Genomic DNA, 18,329 nt, shown 5'->3' with positions numbered 1-18,329 from the left:
ACGAAAACAAAGATGTTCAGCATGTCTCTCAGTACATCATTAACTAATGCCTGAAAGACAGCTGGAGCATTAGCGAGACCGAACGGCAGAACCCGGTATTCAAAATGCCCTAACGGAGTGTTAAACGCCGTCTTCCACTCGTCCCCCTCTCTGATGCGTACGAGATGGTAAGCGTTACGAAGGTCCAACTTAGTAAAGAACCTGGCTCCCTGCAGAATCTCGAAGGCTGACGACATAAGGGGAAGCGGATAACGATTCTTAACCGTTATGTCATTCAGCCCTCGATAATCCACGCAGGGGCGCAGAGTACCGTCCTTCTTCTTAACAAAGAAAAACCCCGCTCCGGCGGGAGAGGAAGAAGGCACCACGGTACCGGCGTCGAGAGAAACAGACAGATAATCCTCGAGAGCCTTACGTTCGGGAGCCGACAGAGAGTATAGTCTACCCCGAGGGGGAGTGGTCCCCGGAAGGAGATCAATACAACAATCATACGACCGGTGAGGAGGAAGAGAGTTGGCTCTGGACCGACTGAAGACCGTGCGTAGATCATGATATTCCTCCGGCACTCCTGTCAAATCACCAGGTTCCTCCTGAGTAGAGGGGACAGAAGAAACAGGAGGGATAGCAGACATTAAACACTTCACATGACAAGAAACGTTCCAGGATAGGATAGAATTACTAGACCAATTAATAGAAGGATTATGACATACTAGCCAGGGATGACCCAAAACAACAGGTGTAAAAGGTGAACGAAAAATCAAAAAGGAAATGGTCTCACTGTGGTTACCAGATACTGTGAGGGTTAAAGGTAGTGTCTCACATCTGATACTGGGGAGAGGACTACCATCTAAGGCGAACATGGGCGTGGGCTTCCCTAACTGTCTGAGAGGAATGTCATGTTTCCGAGCCCATGCTTCGTCCATAAAACAACCCTCAGCCCCAGAGTCTATCAAGGCACTGCAGGAAGCAGCCGAACCGGTCCAGCGTAGATGGACCGACAAGGTAGTACAGGATCTTGATGGAGAGACCTGAGTAGTAGCGCTCACCAGTAGCCCTCCGCTTACTGATGAGCTCTGGCTTTTACTGGACATGACATGACAAAATGTCCAGCAGAACCGCAATAGAGGCAAAGGCGGTTGGTGATTCTCCGTTCCCTCTCCTTAGTCGAGATGCGAATACCTCCCAGCTGCATGGGCTCAGTCTCTGAGCCGATGGGAGGAGATGGTTGAGATGCGGAGAGGGGAAACACCGTTAACGCGAGCTCTCTTCCACGAGCTCGGTGACGAAGATCTACCCGTCGTTCTATGCGGATGGCGAGTGCAATCAAAGAGTCCACGCTGGAAGGAACCTCCCGGGAGAGAATCTCATCCTTAACCTCAGCGTGGAGTCCCTCCAGAAAACGAGCGAGCAACGCCGGCTCGTTCCAGTCACTGGATGCAGCAAGAGTGCGAAACTCTATAGAGTAATCCGTTATGGATCGATCACCTTGACATAGGGAAGCCAGGGCCCTGGAAGCCTCCTTCCCAAAAACTGAACGATCAAAAACCCGTATCATCTCCTCTTTAAAGTTCTGATAAACGTTAGAACACTCTGCCCTTGCCTCCCAGATAGCTGTGCCCCACTCCCGAGCCCGACCAGTAAGGAGTGATATGACGTAAGCGATCCGAGCTCTCTCTCTTGAGTATGTGTTGGGCTGGAGAGAGAACACAATATCACACTGGGTGAGAAAGGAGCGACACTCAGTGGGCTGCCCAGAGTAACATGGTGGGTTATTAACCCTAGGTTCCGGAGACTCGGAAGACCAGGAAGTAGCTGGTGGCACGAGACGAAGACTCTGAAACTGTCCTGAGAGATCGGAGACGTGAGCGGCCAGGGTCTCAACGGCATGACGAGCAGCAGACAATTCCTGCTCGTGTCTGCCGAGCATTGCTCCCTGGATCTCGACGGCAGTGTTGCGAGAATCCGTAGTCGCTGGGTCCATTCTTGGTCGGATTCTTCTGTTATGCTGGTGAATGAGGACCCAAAAGCGACGTAATAGAAACAGAGTCTTTATTCCAGTCTTAAACAAACAATGATTCTCCTGGATATTATCAAGGGTTAATCCAAAACAGGAAACTGAAATCCTCTCGTCAGTAGAGAGGAACGACTGGAGACGCGACCACAGACTGCAGGTCGCTTCAGGAAGGCACAGGCCGTAGCTGACATAGACACCTATCCAAAACAGGAAACTGAAATCCTCTCGTCAGTAGAGAGGAACGACTGGAGACGCGACCACAGACTGCAGGTCGCTTCAGGAAGGCACAGGCCGTAGCTGACATAGACACCTGCTCACACGCAGCATCTGAAGAAGGCAAAAACACGACAGGGCGGAACAAGGACACAGAACAGCAAACATCAAACAAGAATCCGACAAGGACAGAAGCGGAAAACAGAGGGAGAAATAGGGACTCTAATCAGAGGGCAAAATAGGGGACAGGTGTGAAAGAGTAAATGAGGTCGTTAGGAGAATGAGAAACAGCTGGGAGCAGGAACGGAACGATAGAGAGAGAGAGCGGGAGAGGGAGAGAGGGAGGAGGAGAGAGAGGGATAGAAAGAGGGAAAGAACCTAATAAGACCAGCAGAGGGAAGCACAGGGACAAGACATGATGATCAAAGACAAAACATGACAAAGACAGTCGTGAAGAGGGCACGACAAAGCCTATTCCCCCTCAGGAGACTGAAAAGATTTGGCATCCGTAAAAAGTACATCACTGGGGCCAAGCTTCCTGCCATCCAGGACCTCTACACCAGGTGGTGTCAAAGGAAGACCCAAAAAATGGTAAAATACTCCTGCCACCCTAGTCGTAGACTGTTCTCTCTGCTACCGCACGGCAAGCGGTACCGGAGCGCCAAGTCTAGGTCCAAAAAACGTCTTAACAGCTTCTACCCCCAAGCCGTAAGACTCCTGAACAGCTAATCAAATGGCTATCTAGACTATTTGTATTGCCCCCCCCCCCCACACACACACACTTTTACGCTGCTGCTACTCTCTGTTTATTATCTATGCATAGTCACTTTAACTCTACCCACATGAAAACTACTGGTCAAAAGTTTTAGAACACTGACTCATTCAAGGGTTTTTCTTAATTTATACTATTTTCTTCATTGTAGAATAAAGTGAAGACCTCAGAACTATGAAATTACACATATGGAATCATTTAGTAACCAAAAAAGTGTTTTATATTTGAATTTCTTCAAATAGTCACCCTTTGCCTTGATGACAGCTTTGCACACTCTTGGCATTCTCACAACCAGCTTCATGATGTAGTCACCTGGAATGAATTTCAATTATCAAGTGTTCCTTCTTAAAAGTTAATTTGTGGACTTTCTTTCCTTCTTAATGCATTTGAGCCAATCAGTTATGTTGTGACAAGGTAGGGGGTATACAGAAGATAGCCCTATTTGGTAAAAGACCAAGTCCATATTATGGAAAGAACAGCTCAAATAAGCAAAGAGAAATTATAGTCTATTATTACTTTAAGACGTAAAGGTCAGTCAATTTGGAAAATGTAAAGAACAATCGCAAAAACCATCAAGCGCTCTGATGAAACTGGCTCTCATGAGGACCGCCACAGGAATGAAAGACCCAGAGTTACCTCTGCTGCAGAGGTTAAGTTCATTAGAGTTACCAGCCTCAGAAATTGCAGCCCAAATAAATGCTTCACAGAGTTCAAGTAACAGACACATCTCAACATCAACTGTTCAGAGGAGACTGCGTGAATCAGGCCTTCGTGGCCAAAGAAACCACTACCAAAGGACACCAATAATAAGAAGAGACTTTCTTGGGCCAAGAAACACAAGCAATGGACATTAGACAAGTGGAAATTGTCCTTTGGTCTGGAGTCCAAATTGGAGATTTTTGGTTCCAACCGCCGTGTCTTTGTGAGACGCTGTGTTGGTGAACAGATGATCTCCGCATGTGTATTTCTCACCGTAAAGCATGGAGGAGAAGGTGTTATGATGTGGGGGTGATTTGCTGGTGACACTGTGATTTACCAGCATGGCTACCACAGCATTCTGCAGCGATATGCCATCCCATCTGGTTTGGGCTTAGTTGGAATATCATTTGTTTTTCAACAGGACCATGACCCAACACACCTCCAAGCTGTGTAAGGGCTATTTCACTAAGAAGGAGAGTGATGGAGTGACCTGGCCTCCACAATCCCCTGACCTCAACCAAATTGAGATGGTTTGGGATGAGTCGGACCACAGAGTGAAGGAAAAGCAACCAACAAGTGCTCAGCATATGTGGGAAATCCTTCAAATAGCCACCCTGATTGAGAGAATGCCAAGAGTGTGCAAAGGTGTCATCAAGGCAAAGGGTGGCTATTTGAAGAATCTCAAATATAAAATAGATTTAGACTTGTTTAACAAATGTTGAAAATAGTAAAAAAATAAAGAAAAACCCTTGAGAGATAGAATGATAAGATATTTTAGTTGTAGACTATAATTTATCATGATCATAAAATTGAAAAATACTCAGAATTCATCAAATATAATTTCAACAGACCAGTTGGTCAAACATATTTTTGTCAATTTCAAAGTAATAACCTTTCAGATGAATGGTCTGGATGACAGTTAGTAATTATTCAAAATCAAAATCTGTTTTCACAGCGATGACACCCAGCATGGTTGGGTTTAATAATTCTATTGGGCAGGAGGACCCCTGAGGTGGGTAACTATTGTCTAGATTTGGTGGTGGTTACCAGATAGGGGGCACTCTTCTGACTGCACCAAGTATATCACTAAACTTAGGAACTCTTGTGATTGGCAGGAGCAGTGGTTTGTAGTTCACCAATAGTATAGCTTAAAGGGGAGTGGGATGTTAAGACAAAAAGATCTGTCCTCCTTTGAAAATGAAGGTCAGGCTTTTGCTAAACTTCATTCTGTGTGTCACACACCCGTTGAAATATTGGAGCACTGGAGGGTGACAATTTATCCTACTACGTACAACTACGGTCTGAGACTGAGAGACTTAAAGCGGGACCAAACCTGAAACACAAATAAATCAAATCAAATTGTATTTGTCACATGCGCCAAATGCAACAGGTGTAGACCTTACAGTGAAATGCTTACATACAAGCCCTTAACCAACAATGCAGTTTTAAGAAAGAAAAAAAAAGAAAGAAGATAGAATATATATAACAAATAATTAAGGAGCAACAATAAAATAACAGTAGCGATTCTATATACAGGGGGTTCCGGTATGGAGTCAATGTGCGGGGGCACTGGTTAGTCGAGGTAATTGAGGTAATATGTACATGTAGGTAGAGGTAAAGTGGCTATGCATGGATAATAAACAGAGAGTATCAGCAGAGTAGAAATGCAGGGTGGGGTGAAGACAATGCAAATAGTCTGGGTAGCCATTTGATTAACTGTTCAAGAATCTTATGGCTTGGGGGTTGAAGCTGTTAAGAAGGCTTTTTGACCTAAACTTGGCACTCTGGTACCACTTGCCATGCATTGTCAGTGATCAGGCCTACCAATGTTGTATCGTCAGCAAAACTTAATGATGGTGTTGGAGTCGTGCTTGGCCATGCAGTCATGGGTGAACAGGGAGTACAGGAGGGGGCTGAGCACATACCCCTGAGGGGCCCCTGTGTTGAGGATCAGTGGCAGATGTGTTAGCTGCCCTTACCACCTGGGGGCGGCCAGTCAGGAAGTCCAGGATCCAGTTGCAGAGGGAGCTGTTTAGTCCCAGGGTCCTTAGCTTAGTGATGAGCTTTGAGGGTACTATGGTGTTGAACACTGAGCTGTAGTCAATGAATAGCATTCTCACATAGGTGTTCCTTTTGTCCAGGTGTGAAAGGGCAGTGTGGAGTGCAATAGAGATTGCATCATCTGTGGATCTGTTTGGGCGGTATGCAAATTGGAGTGGGTCTAGGGTTTCTGGGATAATGGTGTTGATGTGAGCCATGACCAGCCTTTGAAAGCATTTCATGGCAGACGTGAGTGCTATGGGTCGGTAGTCATAAGTTATGTTCGGTCATAAGTGGCATTATGTACAAAAGAAGTTTAAAAAATAAGTTACAAACACAAAAAAACGAACAAAAAAGCACAGTTGGTTAAGAGCCCATAAAACGGCAGCCATCCCCTCTGGCGCCATTCCGTCTTCATGGACTAACTGACATTGGAAAGGTGACAAGTGCATCAACCACAGTTTGAGGTAACAGGAACTACACGGCTGGGGCCAGAGATGACCTGACATTATGAGTTAGTAGCTCTGACTCCCAGACAGACCTGCTTGCCTTGATCAGAGCAATAAGGCCTGTCTACCATTGTAGCTGTGCAGATGTAGGATATTAATTGGATCACCCTGTTATTACAGGCAACGCAAACTTGTAGTGTATTCAAGGTTAAAAAAGGCTTCGACTAAAGTTAGCAATTTCCACTTTGAAATGTCAGACTTGGTTTGCTCAAACTAAAAATGTATCAACCACAACAAAAATCTCCATTAATTATAATCCACACAAAAATTCAAATGTCCTGTTCCTGCGGCTACAGCCAGGCTAGGGTTAGAGTTAGGGTTAGGGTTAGGGTTAGAGTTAGAGTTAGAGTTAGGGTTAGGGTTAGGGTTAGAGTTAGGGTTAGGGTTAGGGTTAGCTGATAGTTAGTTGATAATCTTTAGACCATATGTAGGGGACTATCCAAATAAAGTATTACCAGCAGCACTAAACCTGATCGGGTGAAGCCTTGTGGTGACCCTTGAAACACCCCACCAAACATGTTAAACCCTGTGGTGCGTTTAACTGTAAGTCACCTATCTCCACTTTTATTCCACTCCAATAAGTTTGCTGACGACACAACAGTGGTAGGCCTGATCACCAACAATGATGAGCCTATATGGAGGAGGTCAGAGACCTGGCAGTGTGGTGCCAGGACAACAACCTCTCCCTCAATGTGAGCAAGACAAAGGAGCTGATCGTGGACTACAGGAAAAGACGGGCCGAACAGTCCCCCATTAACATCGACGGGGCTGTAGTGGAGCGGGTCGAGAGTTTCAAGTTCCTTGGTGTCCACATCACCAACGAACTATCATGGTCCAAACACACCAAGACAGTTGTGAAGAGGGCATGACAACACCTTTTACCCCTCAGGAGACTGAAAAGATTTGGCATGGGTCCCCAGATCCTCAAAAAGATTTACAGCTGCACCATCGAGAACATACTGACCATTTGCATCACCGCCTGGTATGGCAACTGCTCGGCATCTGACCATAAGGCGCTACACAGGGTAGTGCGTACGGCCCAGTACATCACTGGGACTATATACTAGGCGGTGTCAGAGGAAAGCCCAAAAAATGGGTAAAGACTCTAATCACCCAAGTCATAGACTGTTTTCTCTGCTACCGCATGGCAAGCGGTACCAGAGCGCCAAGTCTAGGACCAAAAGGCTCCTTAACAGCTTCCTCCCCTAAGCCATAAGACTGCTGAACAATTAATCAAATGGCCACCAAACTATTTACATTGACACACCCCCACCCCCCACCCCCCTCCATTTATTTTGTACACTGCTGCTACTCGCTGTTTATTATCTCTGCATAGTCACTTCACCCCTACCTACATGTTCAAATTACCTCGACTCACCTGTACCCCCACACATTAACTCGGTACCGGTACCCCCTGATACAACGGTTCCAGCATACACAGTCTGGTTTACACAAGTCAGTGGATCAGAGCCTGTGTTTATTGCATCTATGCGCATCTCTAATTCAGATGGCACTACAATGGGTTTCAAAGCTACCATATGGGAATGTGTAGTGACAATACTAAGATCTTCCTCAAAATCATAAATGTGGATTTATCTGATTTCAGACTGTGTTTCTGTGGTATGTCTAAAAACATAAATGGTATTTTTTCAACACAACATTTCTAAAGGTTCAAGGTAAGGTTTTTAACTATTTATCTTGCTTTTGATGGAATACATTTGAAATGTTTGTCAGAAGATGAAAAAAATAACAGCAGACAATTGACCTTAATTTTTTCCTCTCAGGTATTAGCAATGTTCTTATTTTACATTAGTAAATGTTGATGTTACAGGGTGCAACGGAGTTGAGGAAATACCAGAGTCATCTAAAGAAAGTGAGTTTGTCTTTCTTTTTCATAAAGATGCTAAACTTTTTGTGTAAAATCTGAAAATGTAGCAGAAAATTGTATCACACATTTAAAGCAATAAAAAGTCAGGCCAAGCTGAGAGAGAAAAAACACAAAGGATTTGACCTAAAGGACACAACAAGGTCAATAAAATGTCAGAGTTGTCTGGAAAGGGGGGGATCTTCTTTCCTTTTCATGAATTGCTTAATAGAAAACTATTGAACTAAGGGTTCTATTAGACCTCATTGATTTGTTATCTGCATAATGAATGTATTTGTTATGTGTCAATTAATGGGGAGGAGGAACTTTGTGTATGGAAAGTTACTGTGAGAAAAAAGGGGGACATAATGTATGTCCAAATTCTGTTGAGTATGGTGAACAGAAGGTCACTTGATGCACATGGAGAAGGTGGTGGTGACTTTTCTTCACAGATCAGAATCTTGGTCCTTCTCTCCATCATAATAATTGCAGTTCTCCTCTGCTGTCTGACCATCTACACCACCAGGAAATAGGGTAGTCACTATCTGGCCAAGTTGCAAAGTCAATAGCTGTCACGTTCTGACCATAGTTCTTGTGTGTTTTGCTTGTTTTAGTGTTGGTCAGGACGTGAGCTGGGTGGGCATTCTATGTTGTGTGTCTAGTTTGTCTGTTTCTATGTTTGGCCTAATATGGTTCTCAATCAGAGGCAGGTGTTTTGTGTTGTCTCTGATTGGGAATCATATATAGGTGGCTTGTTTTGTGTTGGGGTTTGTGGGTGGTTGTTTCCTGTCTTTGTGTTTTCTCTGCACCAGATAGGGCTGTATCGGTTTGCCACATTTTGTATCGTTGTAAGTGTTCACAGTTTCGTTTTATTAAACATGTTGAGCACTGGCTACGCTGCGTGTTGGTCCGATCCCTGTTACACCCTCTCTTCTCGTGAAGAGGAGGAAGGCTGCCGTTACAATAGCACTGCCTAGTTCTCCAATTTATCTAATTAAAGTCCAATTTTAAAACTTTAAATTAAGACCAAAAGGCTCAGTTTTGTTTTCATAAATGTTTATGACATAGACCATTTTGACTTTGCAGCTTGGCCATCTAGTAGGAAATAGGAAATAGATCAAGCTAAGGCCAATGTCAGTAGAGGATTTATCACTAATAAAATAATCACTGTAATGAATATTTCTTAAAATTTACACAATAAATCTAATGTTCTCTTTCCTGTTGTTAATATGGTCTGACCTTAGGCACCTATTCTGAGATGCTGTGTAATTTCAAACATATTGGGGCCTTGTGTAGAGGAGTGGCCAGTAAGAAGCACATCACTTCCTGTTGTGACAGGAAGGAGCAGCTCAGTGTTGAGTGAGACCTGCTGAGGTGAAAATGACATGGCTCTCGTAGACTATCACTGGGGGATGAAATGGCCTTTGTATGTTACACTCTGAAGGAGAGTCTCTCTCTTATTGAAATGCCATAAAATAAATGAATGCATAGCACCTATGCATTTATATTTACTATCAATTTACTTATTGTTTACTCTTTTTCAGTAGTGATTAGTCTTGTCCCAGTAATAGTACGTTTCACCAGAGTCGTAATGTGCCTGCCAACAGATGCTATGGATGGTGAAGCACTTGGGGGGTTGGGGCTGAGGGACACCAACAGTAACTTTCCACTGTGCATCATTATCTCCCTATTGAAAATGAGCAACCTGGGCCACAGGATGTCTGGCATTCAGCTCTCACCACACCACTCAGTGCATCAAAACCACACATTTGCTTTTCACACCTCTCTTCATCTGTTCATCTGGTCGAAACACCAGACCCCGCAGCTCAATAAGATTAGTGTGTAAAGAAAACAAACAAGGCCATTTTCATTCTCAAGCATTCAACAAGTGTACAAAGCACACCTTTTTATTTTATCTTACCTTTATTTAACCAGGGTAGGCTAGTTGAGAACAAGTTCTCATTTGCAACTGCGACCTGGCCAAGATAAAGCAAAGCAGTTCGACACATACAACAACACAGAGTTACACATAGAATTAACAAACATACAACCAATAATACAGTAGGAAAATCTATATACAGCATGTGCAAATGAGGTAGGATAAGAGAGGTAAGGCAATGAATAGGCCATGGTGGCAAAGTAATTACAATATAGCAATTAAACACTGGAATGGTAGGATGTGCAGAGGATGAATGTGCAAGTTGAGATACTGGGGTGCAAAGGAGCAAGATAAATAAATAAATACAGTATGTGGATGAGGTAGATTGGATGGGCTATTTACAGATGAGCTATGTACAGTTGCAGTGATATGTGAGCTGTTCTGACAGCTGGTGCTTAAAGCTAGTGAGGGAGGTAAGAGTCTCCAGCTTCAGAGATTTTTGCAGTTTGGCAGCAGAGAACTGGAAGGAGAGGCGGCCAAAGGAAGAATTGGCTTTGGGGGTGACCAGTGAGATATACCTGCTGGAGCGTGTGCTACGGGTGGGTGCTGCTATGGTGACCAGTGAGCTGAGATAAGGCGGGGCTTTACCTAGCAGAGACTTGTAGATGACCTGGAGCCAGTGTGTTTGGCAACGAGTATGAAGCAAAGGCCAGCCAACTAGAGCCTACAGGTCGCAGTGGTGGGTAGTATATGGGGCTTTGGTGACAAAACGGATGGCACTGTGATAGACTGCATCCAATTTGTTGAGTAGAGTGTTGGAGGCTATTTTGTAAATGACATCGCCGAAGTCGAGGATCGGTAGGATGGTCAGTTTTACGAAGGTATGTTTGGCAGCATGAGTGAAGGATGCTTTTTTGCGAAATAGGAAGCCGATTCTAGATTTAATTTTGGATTGGAGATGTTTATGTGAGTCTGGAAGGAGAGTTTGCAGTCTAACCAGAAACCTAGGTATTTGTAGTTGTCACATATTCTAAATCAGAACCGTCCAGAGTAGTGATGCTGGACAGGCGGGCAGGTGCTGGCAGCGATCGGTTGAAGAGCATGTATTTAGTTTTACTTGCATTTAAGAGCAGTTGGAGGCCACGGAAGGAGAGTTGTATGGCATTGAAGCTCATCTGGAGGTTAGTTAACACAGTGTCCAACGAAGGGCCAGAGGTATACAGAATGGTGTCGTCTGCGTAGAGGTGGATCAAAGAATCAACAGCAGCGAGAGCGACATCATTGATGTATACAGAGAAGAGAGTTGGCCCGAGACTTGACCCCTGTGGCACCCCCATAGAGACTGCCAGAGGTCCGGACAACAGGACCTCCAATTTGACACACTGAACTCTGTCTGAGAAGTAGTTGGTGAACCAAGCGAGCCAATCAATTGAGAAACCAAGGATGTCGAGTCTGCCAATAAGAATGTTGTGATTGACAGAGTCGAAAGCCTTAGCCAGGTCGATGAATACTCCTGCACAGTAATGTCTCTTATTGATGGCGATTATGATATCGTTTAGGACCTTGAGTGTGGCTGAGGTGCACCCATGACCAGCTCTGAAACCAGATTGCATAGCGGAGAAGGTACGGTGAGATTCGAAATGGTCGGTAATCTGTTTGTTAACTTGGCTTTCAAATACCTTAGAAAGGCAGGGTAGAATAGATATAGGTCTGTAGCAGTTTGGGTCTAGAGTGTCTCCCCCTTTGAAGAGGGGGATGGCCGCGGCAGCTTTACAATTGCAGTTTACAATGCTATTTATTCATGCTTATTCGTGCATACACAGGGATTTGGCAAAAGCATATTAAAAAAACTTACAAGCAATATGCTAGGTAATATATGCTAGGAAGACATATTCCCCTCTATTGACTTTGCCCTTTGCTTTATCTATGTATTTGTGTTGTAGAGGAGGATGCAAATGATGAGACAGAAGAGGAGAACTCCATTTCTTATGATGGAGAGAAGGACCAGGATTCCCATCTGGGCAGCAAAGTCACCACCCTCAAAGTAAACGTGGTCCCGTTCCCAAACAGTATCTCCCCGCATGATGTCACTGCCTAGTAGTAAGTCCCAGCATCAGATGGGGTGAGGTTCCTCTTGGAGAGGTTGTAGACACAACTCTGTGTAGGAGACCCAGCCTCAGGGCTCTTCTCACACTGATCACTCCAGTCTCCATGGTGGTAAATAATTCCTGGATGGGATTCTCCTGAGCCATGTCTGAACCAATAGACACTGTGTTCTCCTGCACAGGTTTCAGTGTGTATTGTACAGTTCAGAGTCACAGAGTCTCCTGGCTGGACTGTCTCAGACACAGCCTGCTGAACAACATGCTGGGTCCTGATATCTGCACCGTTCAATGCACATAAAAACAGAAAGGTTCTACTGAATAAAAAAATCGAATTAAATATTCATTATAAGATTATCATAAACAAAGATTCTGACAAGGCCACGTAATTGAAATTCTGAAATACTTACCCTCATGAATCAGAAATATGCCATTCCCGAAAGTCGTGGTGTCATAATCGCGCTCACTACAGTAATATATCCCCACGTCTGACACCATGGCATCTGAAATGGTCCTCACAAAAAGGTTCCCGTTCCTCCCCGCAGCAAACCGAGGTTATTGAACTCCCAATAGAATGTAACTGTGTTGGAGGAAGCATAAAGACTTAGCATTAACATTGGAGCTTGTTCAACTGTGAGCTTACACAGTTAGTAGCAGTAGACTGTGGTAAGCCCTCCAGAAATGAAGCGTTCTAACTTAACTGTTTTTCCAGGGATGAAGGTCTTCCAAACATCAGACTGAATGACAGCAGCAAGAGATAATGCTTTAAAAAAACAAACATTATATTTGTATTTTTTATTTAACCTTTATTTAACTGGACAAGTCAGTTAAGAACAAATTCTTATTTACAATGGCGGCCTGCATTACAGTTTTTTTCTGATTGCTTAGGCACTATCTTTGAAACTATAGGCTATTTTTGCAAAACTCTACACACTTAACAGCAAAACCTTACACCAAACCGGCAAAACATTATACATCTCTTGCAAAAGCAAACAATTCATGCAAAACTTTTCAAACTCTTTAAAAAAAAAATGTTTTTGCGTCAGTACAGTACACACAAACCATCATTTCAATAAGCACACGAAGCACCAACTACGCACTGATAGTATAAATGAAAAACACTTTTGCTTTTTCCGAGTGCAGGGAATAGCAGTTTCCCCATCCTCTCCTTCTCCCCCGTTCTACTTCACCTCTTCCTTCTCCTCCTCCTCATCGTCCTCCTCTTCATCCTCCTCGTCCTCCTCTAGTTCTCACCCCTCTTACTCTCTGTCCAACATTGGCCACCATTGTTGTCCAAACCAAATGTTTACTTGTGGCCTATTTATAGTGGTCAAGCTCTGATTTGTAAGTGAACTCGTTGTGTGATGAAGAAGTGTGATGAAGAAGGCGCAACAGCGCCTCTTCAACCTCAGGGGGCTGAAGAAATTTGGCTTGTCACCCAAAACCCTTACAAACTTTTACAAATGCACAATCGAGAGCATCCTTGTCGGGTTGTATCTTAGCCTGGTACTGCAATTGCACCGCTCTCAACCGCAAGGCTCTCCAGAGGGTGGTGCGGTCTGCACAACGCATCACCAGGGTCAAACTACCTGCCCTCCATGACACCTACAGCACCCGATGTCACAGGAAGGCAACCACCCAAGCCACTGCCTGTTCACACCGCTATCATCCAGAAGGCGAGGTCAGTACCGGTGCATCAAAGCTGGGACTGAGAGATTGAAAAACAGCCATCAGACTGCAAAACAGCAATCACTAACTCAGAGAGGCTGCTGCCTACATTGAGACCCAATCACTGGACACTTTAATAAATGGATCACTAGTCACTTTAAACAATGCCACTTTAAATAATGGCACTTTAATAATGTTTACATATCTTACATTACTCATATCACATGTATATACTGTATTTTACACCATCTATTGCACCTTGCCTATGCCGCTCGGCCATCGCTCATCCATATATTTATATGTACATATTCTCATTCACCCCTTTAGATTTGTGTGTATTAGGTTGTTGTTGGGGAACTGTTAGATTACTTGTTAGATATTACTGCACTGTCAGAACTAGAAGCACAAGCATTTCGCTACACTCGCATTAACATCTGCTAACCATGTGTATGGGACCAATAGAATTTGATTGATTTGATTTGAAGGTGGACTCCAATCAAGTTGTAGAAACATCTCAAGGATGATCAGTGGAAACAGGATGCACCTGAGCTCAATTTCAAGTCTCATAGCAAGGGGTCTGAATACTTATGTAAGTGAAGTATTTCTGTTTTAGATTTGTAATACATTTGCAAAAATGTCCAAAAAACTGTTTTTGCTTTGTCATTATGGGGTATTGTGTGTAGATTGATGAGGGGAAAGAATGAATAATCCAATTTAGAATAAGGCTGTAATGTAATAAAATGTGGGAAAAGGGAAAGGGTCTTAATACTTTGTTAATGCACTTTATGTAAGTGTCACTTCTGCTTCCTGTAAATAGACATTGTAGTCCAATACCAACTACTACGCCCCCTACCAATGAACTACATTTTGACTTCACTGTGATCTCCGGGTGAATTAAGAGGTGTTTTCTTATTCTCAGCCAGACAGAGCAGAATAGATCTACAAACAGAATGGCCAGAACCTTCCTACAAGCTCTACTGCTCTATGGATTGAGTAAGTAAGCTACTGTTAATAAACATCGAGACTAAAATTGATTGTATCATCCGTTCTAGAACCAAAGATGAGCAGATCAGAGTGCATTGCATGATAAGGTTTAGTGCACCACTTTTTTCTAACATGTAAATGTGATATCACCGATTATAGTCATTAACGTAGGACTTTGTTCTTTGTATTTCAGCTTTGGTCTCTGTGTTGGTTTTTCAGTCTCAGACTATGATGGTCCGTATTGGGGATACCATCACCTTGCAGTGCTCCAATGTTACAACGGCTGTGGGACACACAGCCTGGTTCAAGCAAGTCAACGGATCAGAGCCTGTGTGTATCTCGTCTATGTACGGCTTTAATTCAACACCTGATCTCCACAAGGGTTTTCAAAGGAGCCATTTTAAAATGTTCAGCAACCACACCACTATCTTTCTCAAAATCACAAAAGTGGAAATAGCTGACTGTGGTCTGTATTTCTGTGGATTGTATCCACATAGCCACATGTTCTTTGTCAATGCAACAGTTCTAAAAATTAAAGGTACGTTTTCAACTATTTATCTGGCTTTTGATACATTTGAAAATGTTCATCAACCTAATCAGGAGTTAACATGAAACAAAGGCAAACCATTGATGGACATATTTTTTAGCATTATAATTTTGAAAACAAAATACTTCCCTATTCTTACTAACCTCAATGTTACAGGGCACAACGGAGGTGAGGAAACACCAGAGTCATCTAAATATAATGAGTTTCTCTGTCTTTCTCATGCAGATTCAAAGCCATGTTTTTTTTTTTTATCAAAAGCGCAAACATGTTTTGCTCTGTCACAGACTGATTTGATTCCATTTCATGTATTAGGAGAGTGTAATGGAACAATCAGTCCAGTAGGAGAGGGTGATGACATATACCTAGGAGAGGATGATGATGGAACCATGTACCTCCTTCCCCTGGTTGTGATCCTGGGTGTTGTGACTGCTGTTCTACTGATAATCATCATCATCCTGGTCCTCAAGATCAGACGAGACTCAAAAACACACAACACAGGTACAATGGAGGACCATAAACGTTTTCAGCAAGGCGCATGTGTCAGATTTTAGATGATAAATTGTGAGAAAACCACATGCACAGGATATTTCTCTCTGACCAAATGTCTGTACGGTAACACAGAGTCAAATTTATGTTTAAATAACTGTTTGTGTCCTGACCCAAATAATTATGTTCTTATTCAGATATCGTGGCTCAACTGCAGCCACAAAATAGCCAGGTAATAGAAACTGTTATATTTACTTGTTTTCGTACATTAACAGTACTTGATTAGAAGTGTGTGTTTTGTTGAGATTTGCTTGATATGTGTAGTCTTATTATATGTTTTCTACAGGATCCGGATCAGGACCCAGACTCTCTGAACTACGCAGCACTGAGTTTCCTTCAGAAGAGGTCCAGAAATAAGAAGACACCTAAAGGTCAAATGATGGAGATGGAGTCGAATGTTGTTTATGCTGCCACAAGATAATGTCAAATGTTTTAATGTTGATATCAGTGTAGCACTGATGAAGAACGAATATAATCTTTAGAATACTTTTTTCCCTTGTAATATAGAATTTACTGATTGTTGTTGTGGTGCTCTGTACCCCAATAGAGCTCGCCAGCTTTTAGTCCTAAAAACAGAAATGAGTTAGCCATGGCTCGTTGGTCAAAGCCTATGGGGAAATGAATGGGGTTTTTGGAGAGTTTTTGGATAAACAACAACAATAAGGTCTGAGGTTAACACAGGCTTAGGAGATCTTATATGTTTTGTTCAGTCAGTTAACATGACCTTTATGAATTATGAAGCCTTTATGTGCTTTTTGGTTACATAAATGCTTCAAAATTCTTAAAGTGACGTAAGATAATGAAGATGATCTCACAGAACAAAACGTATAAGATTTCCTAAACCTGTGTTAACCACAGACCTTATTTGCAGCGTTTATCCCAAAAAACGTACCAAACCCCATTCATTTCCCCATAAACTTTGACCAACGATCCACGGTGGAGTTAGCCTCCGTTAGTGACTACAAAAAAGACGCCATTAATATTGCTCTCTATTCCAAGTACTCAAAAATCCTCTTGAGACAGCAGCTATGGTTGGGGCTAGTGGTTCTGCTACCGTGTTGGGGTGCTGCCATGTTGGATATCGCTACCGTGTTGTCGTCATGTTGTGTTGCTACCACGCTGTGTTGTTGTCTTAAGTCTATCTTTATGTAGTGTTGTGGTGGCTCTCTTGTCATGATGTGTGTTTTGTCCTACATTCATTTTTAATCCCAGCCCTCGTCCCCGCAGGAGGCCTTTTGCCTCTTGGTAGGCCGTCATTGTAAATAAGAATTTGTTCTTAACTGACTTGCCTAGTTAAATAAAGGTTAATATATATATATATATTTCTTTTAAATAGAGGAGGAGGGGAGCATCACTTCCTGTGGTGTGAGTGACAGGAAGGAGCAGCTCAGTGTAGAGTGAGACCTGCTGAGGTGAACATCACTGGGTCTCTTATAGTCTTGACAGAAAGATAGCAATCCATCTTAAAAACGATTATTTAGAATTGACTTCTAAACTTTTACCATTTTCTGAAATTAAAGATGACATAGACATGGGTGAATATCTCTAATTCTGTATAAATACGATTTAGGATGCAAACTGCAACAAAACTGGGTCCCCTTTGACTAAACACATAATACTTGTAATCTATCTTGAAGTTGAAATAAACAATAAAATACATATTGTTTGTATAAAACTATTTAATTTTATGTTGTGTGTATAATGGTGACACTGACAGGCCAAGTTAATATACACTGTGGTAAACACGCTTTCTCTGCTGAAGACAAGCAACCTGAACCGCTGGAAGACAGACAGACAGACAGACAGACAGACAGACAGACAGACAGACAGACAGACAGACAGACAGACAGACAGACAGACAGACAGACAGACAGAGACAGACAGACAGACAGACAGACAGACAGACAGACAGACAGACAGACAGACAGACAGACAGACAGACAGACAGACAGACAGACAGACAGACAGACAGACAGACAGACAGACAGACAGACAGACAAACACTATGATATTTCAAAACATTATCTGCTGTTATCACAATTTTTATGGTTTGATTTATTTGAACGCATGATGTACAATGGTATGTATGGTGGACACCTGGGGTTTGGGACACCTGTACACCGCCATCTGCTGTTTAGTAAAATAACCACACATTTAATGGGTTTTATTCCACATCTTTAACACTTGTAGGCCTACTTCAACCATAGTGCATCCATGACGTGTTTGCATGCGTAGGGAATGGATCTATTACCAATAGGCCTACTGCTCTAATGTTGAATGTGCCGAGGCAGATGTCAATACTCTCAGCAGACTCATCTCATGCATTCGCTGCAGACCCAACATCCTCGAACTGTGGTCAGTGTCACCTTGCTGGTGTGAACCGAGATGGAAGAAAAAACACATACATCTTTGTGGTCAGAAGTTTCCACTGAACAACAAAACAATCAGACATCAAGCCATCACAAAGGTGGCATCAACATTTGGCATTTTTT

General features: G+C 43.0%; 2 protein-coding genes across 2 annotated transcripts in view; one reads left to right on the top strand and one right to left on the bottom strand.

The window, feature by feature from the left end:
- The window catches only part of LOC139534822 (uncharacterized), a 45,613-nt gene extending 33,525 nt beyond the window's left edge, over positions 1 to 12,088 (top strand). The window contains exon 5 of the mRNA XM_071334277.1: positions 11,934 to 12,088. Coding sequence (XP_071190378.1) covers positions 11,934 to 12,088 — 155 coding nt within the window. The remainder of the gene's footprint in view (positions 1 to 11,933) is intronic.
- Positions 1 to 12,590, bottom strand: part of LOC139533338 (uncharacterized) — a 76,891-nt gene extending 64,301 nt beyond the window's left edge. Inside the window, exons 1-2 of the mRNA XM_071331392.1 lie at positions 12,503 to 12,590; positions 12,166 to 12,371 (exon numbers count right to left, since the gene is read on the bottom strand). Coding sequence (XP_071187493.1) covers positions 12,166 to 12,371; positions 12,503 to 12,590 — 294 coding nt within the window. The remainder of the gene's footprint in view (positions 1 to 12,165; positions 12,372 to 12,502) is intronic.
- Positions 12,591 to 18,329: the final 5,739 nt, after the last annotated feature.

This window comes from Salvelinus alpinus, chromosome 11 (assembly GCF_045679555.1).
Source record: "Salvelinus alpinus chromosome 11, SLU_Salpinus.1, whole genome shotgun sequence".
Taxonomy (NCBI): domain Eukaryota; kingdom Metazoa; phylum Chordata; class Actinopteri; order Salmoniformes; family Salmonidae; genus Salvelinus; species Salvelinus alpinus.
This window is presented reverse-complemented; position numbering and strand designations above follow the sequence as displayed.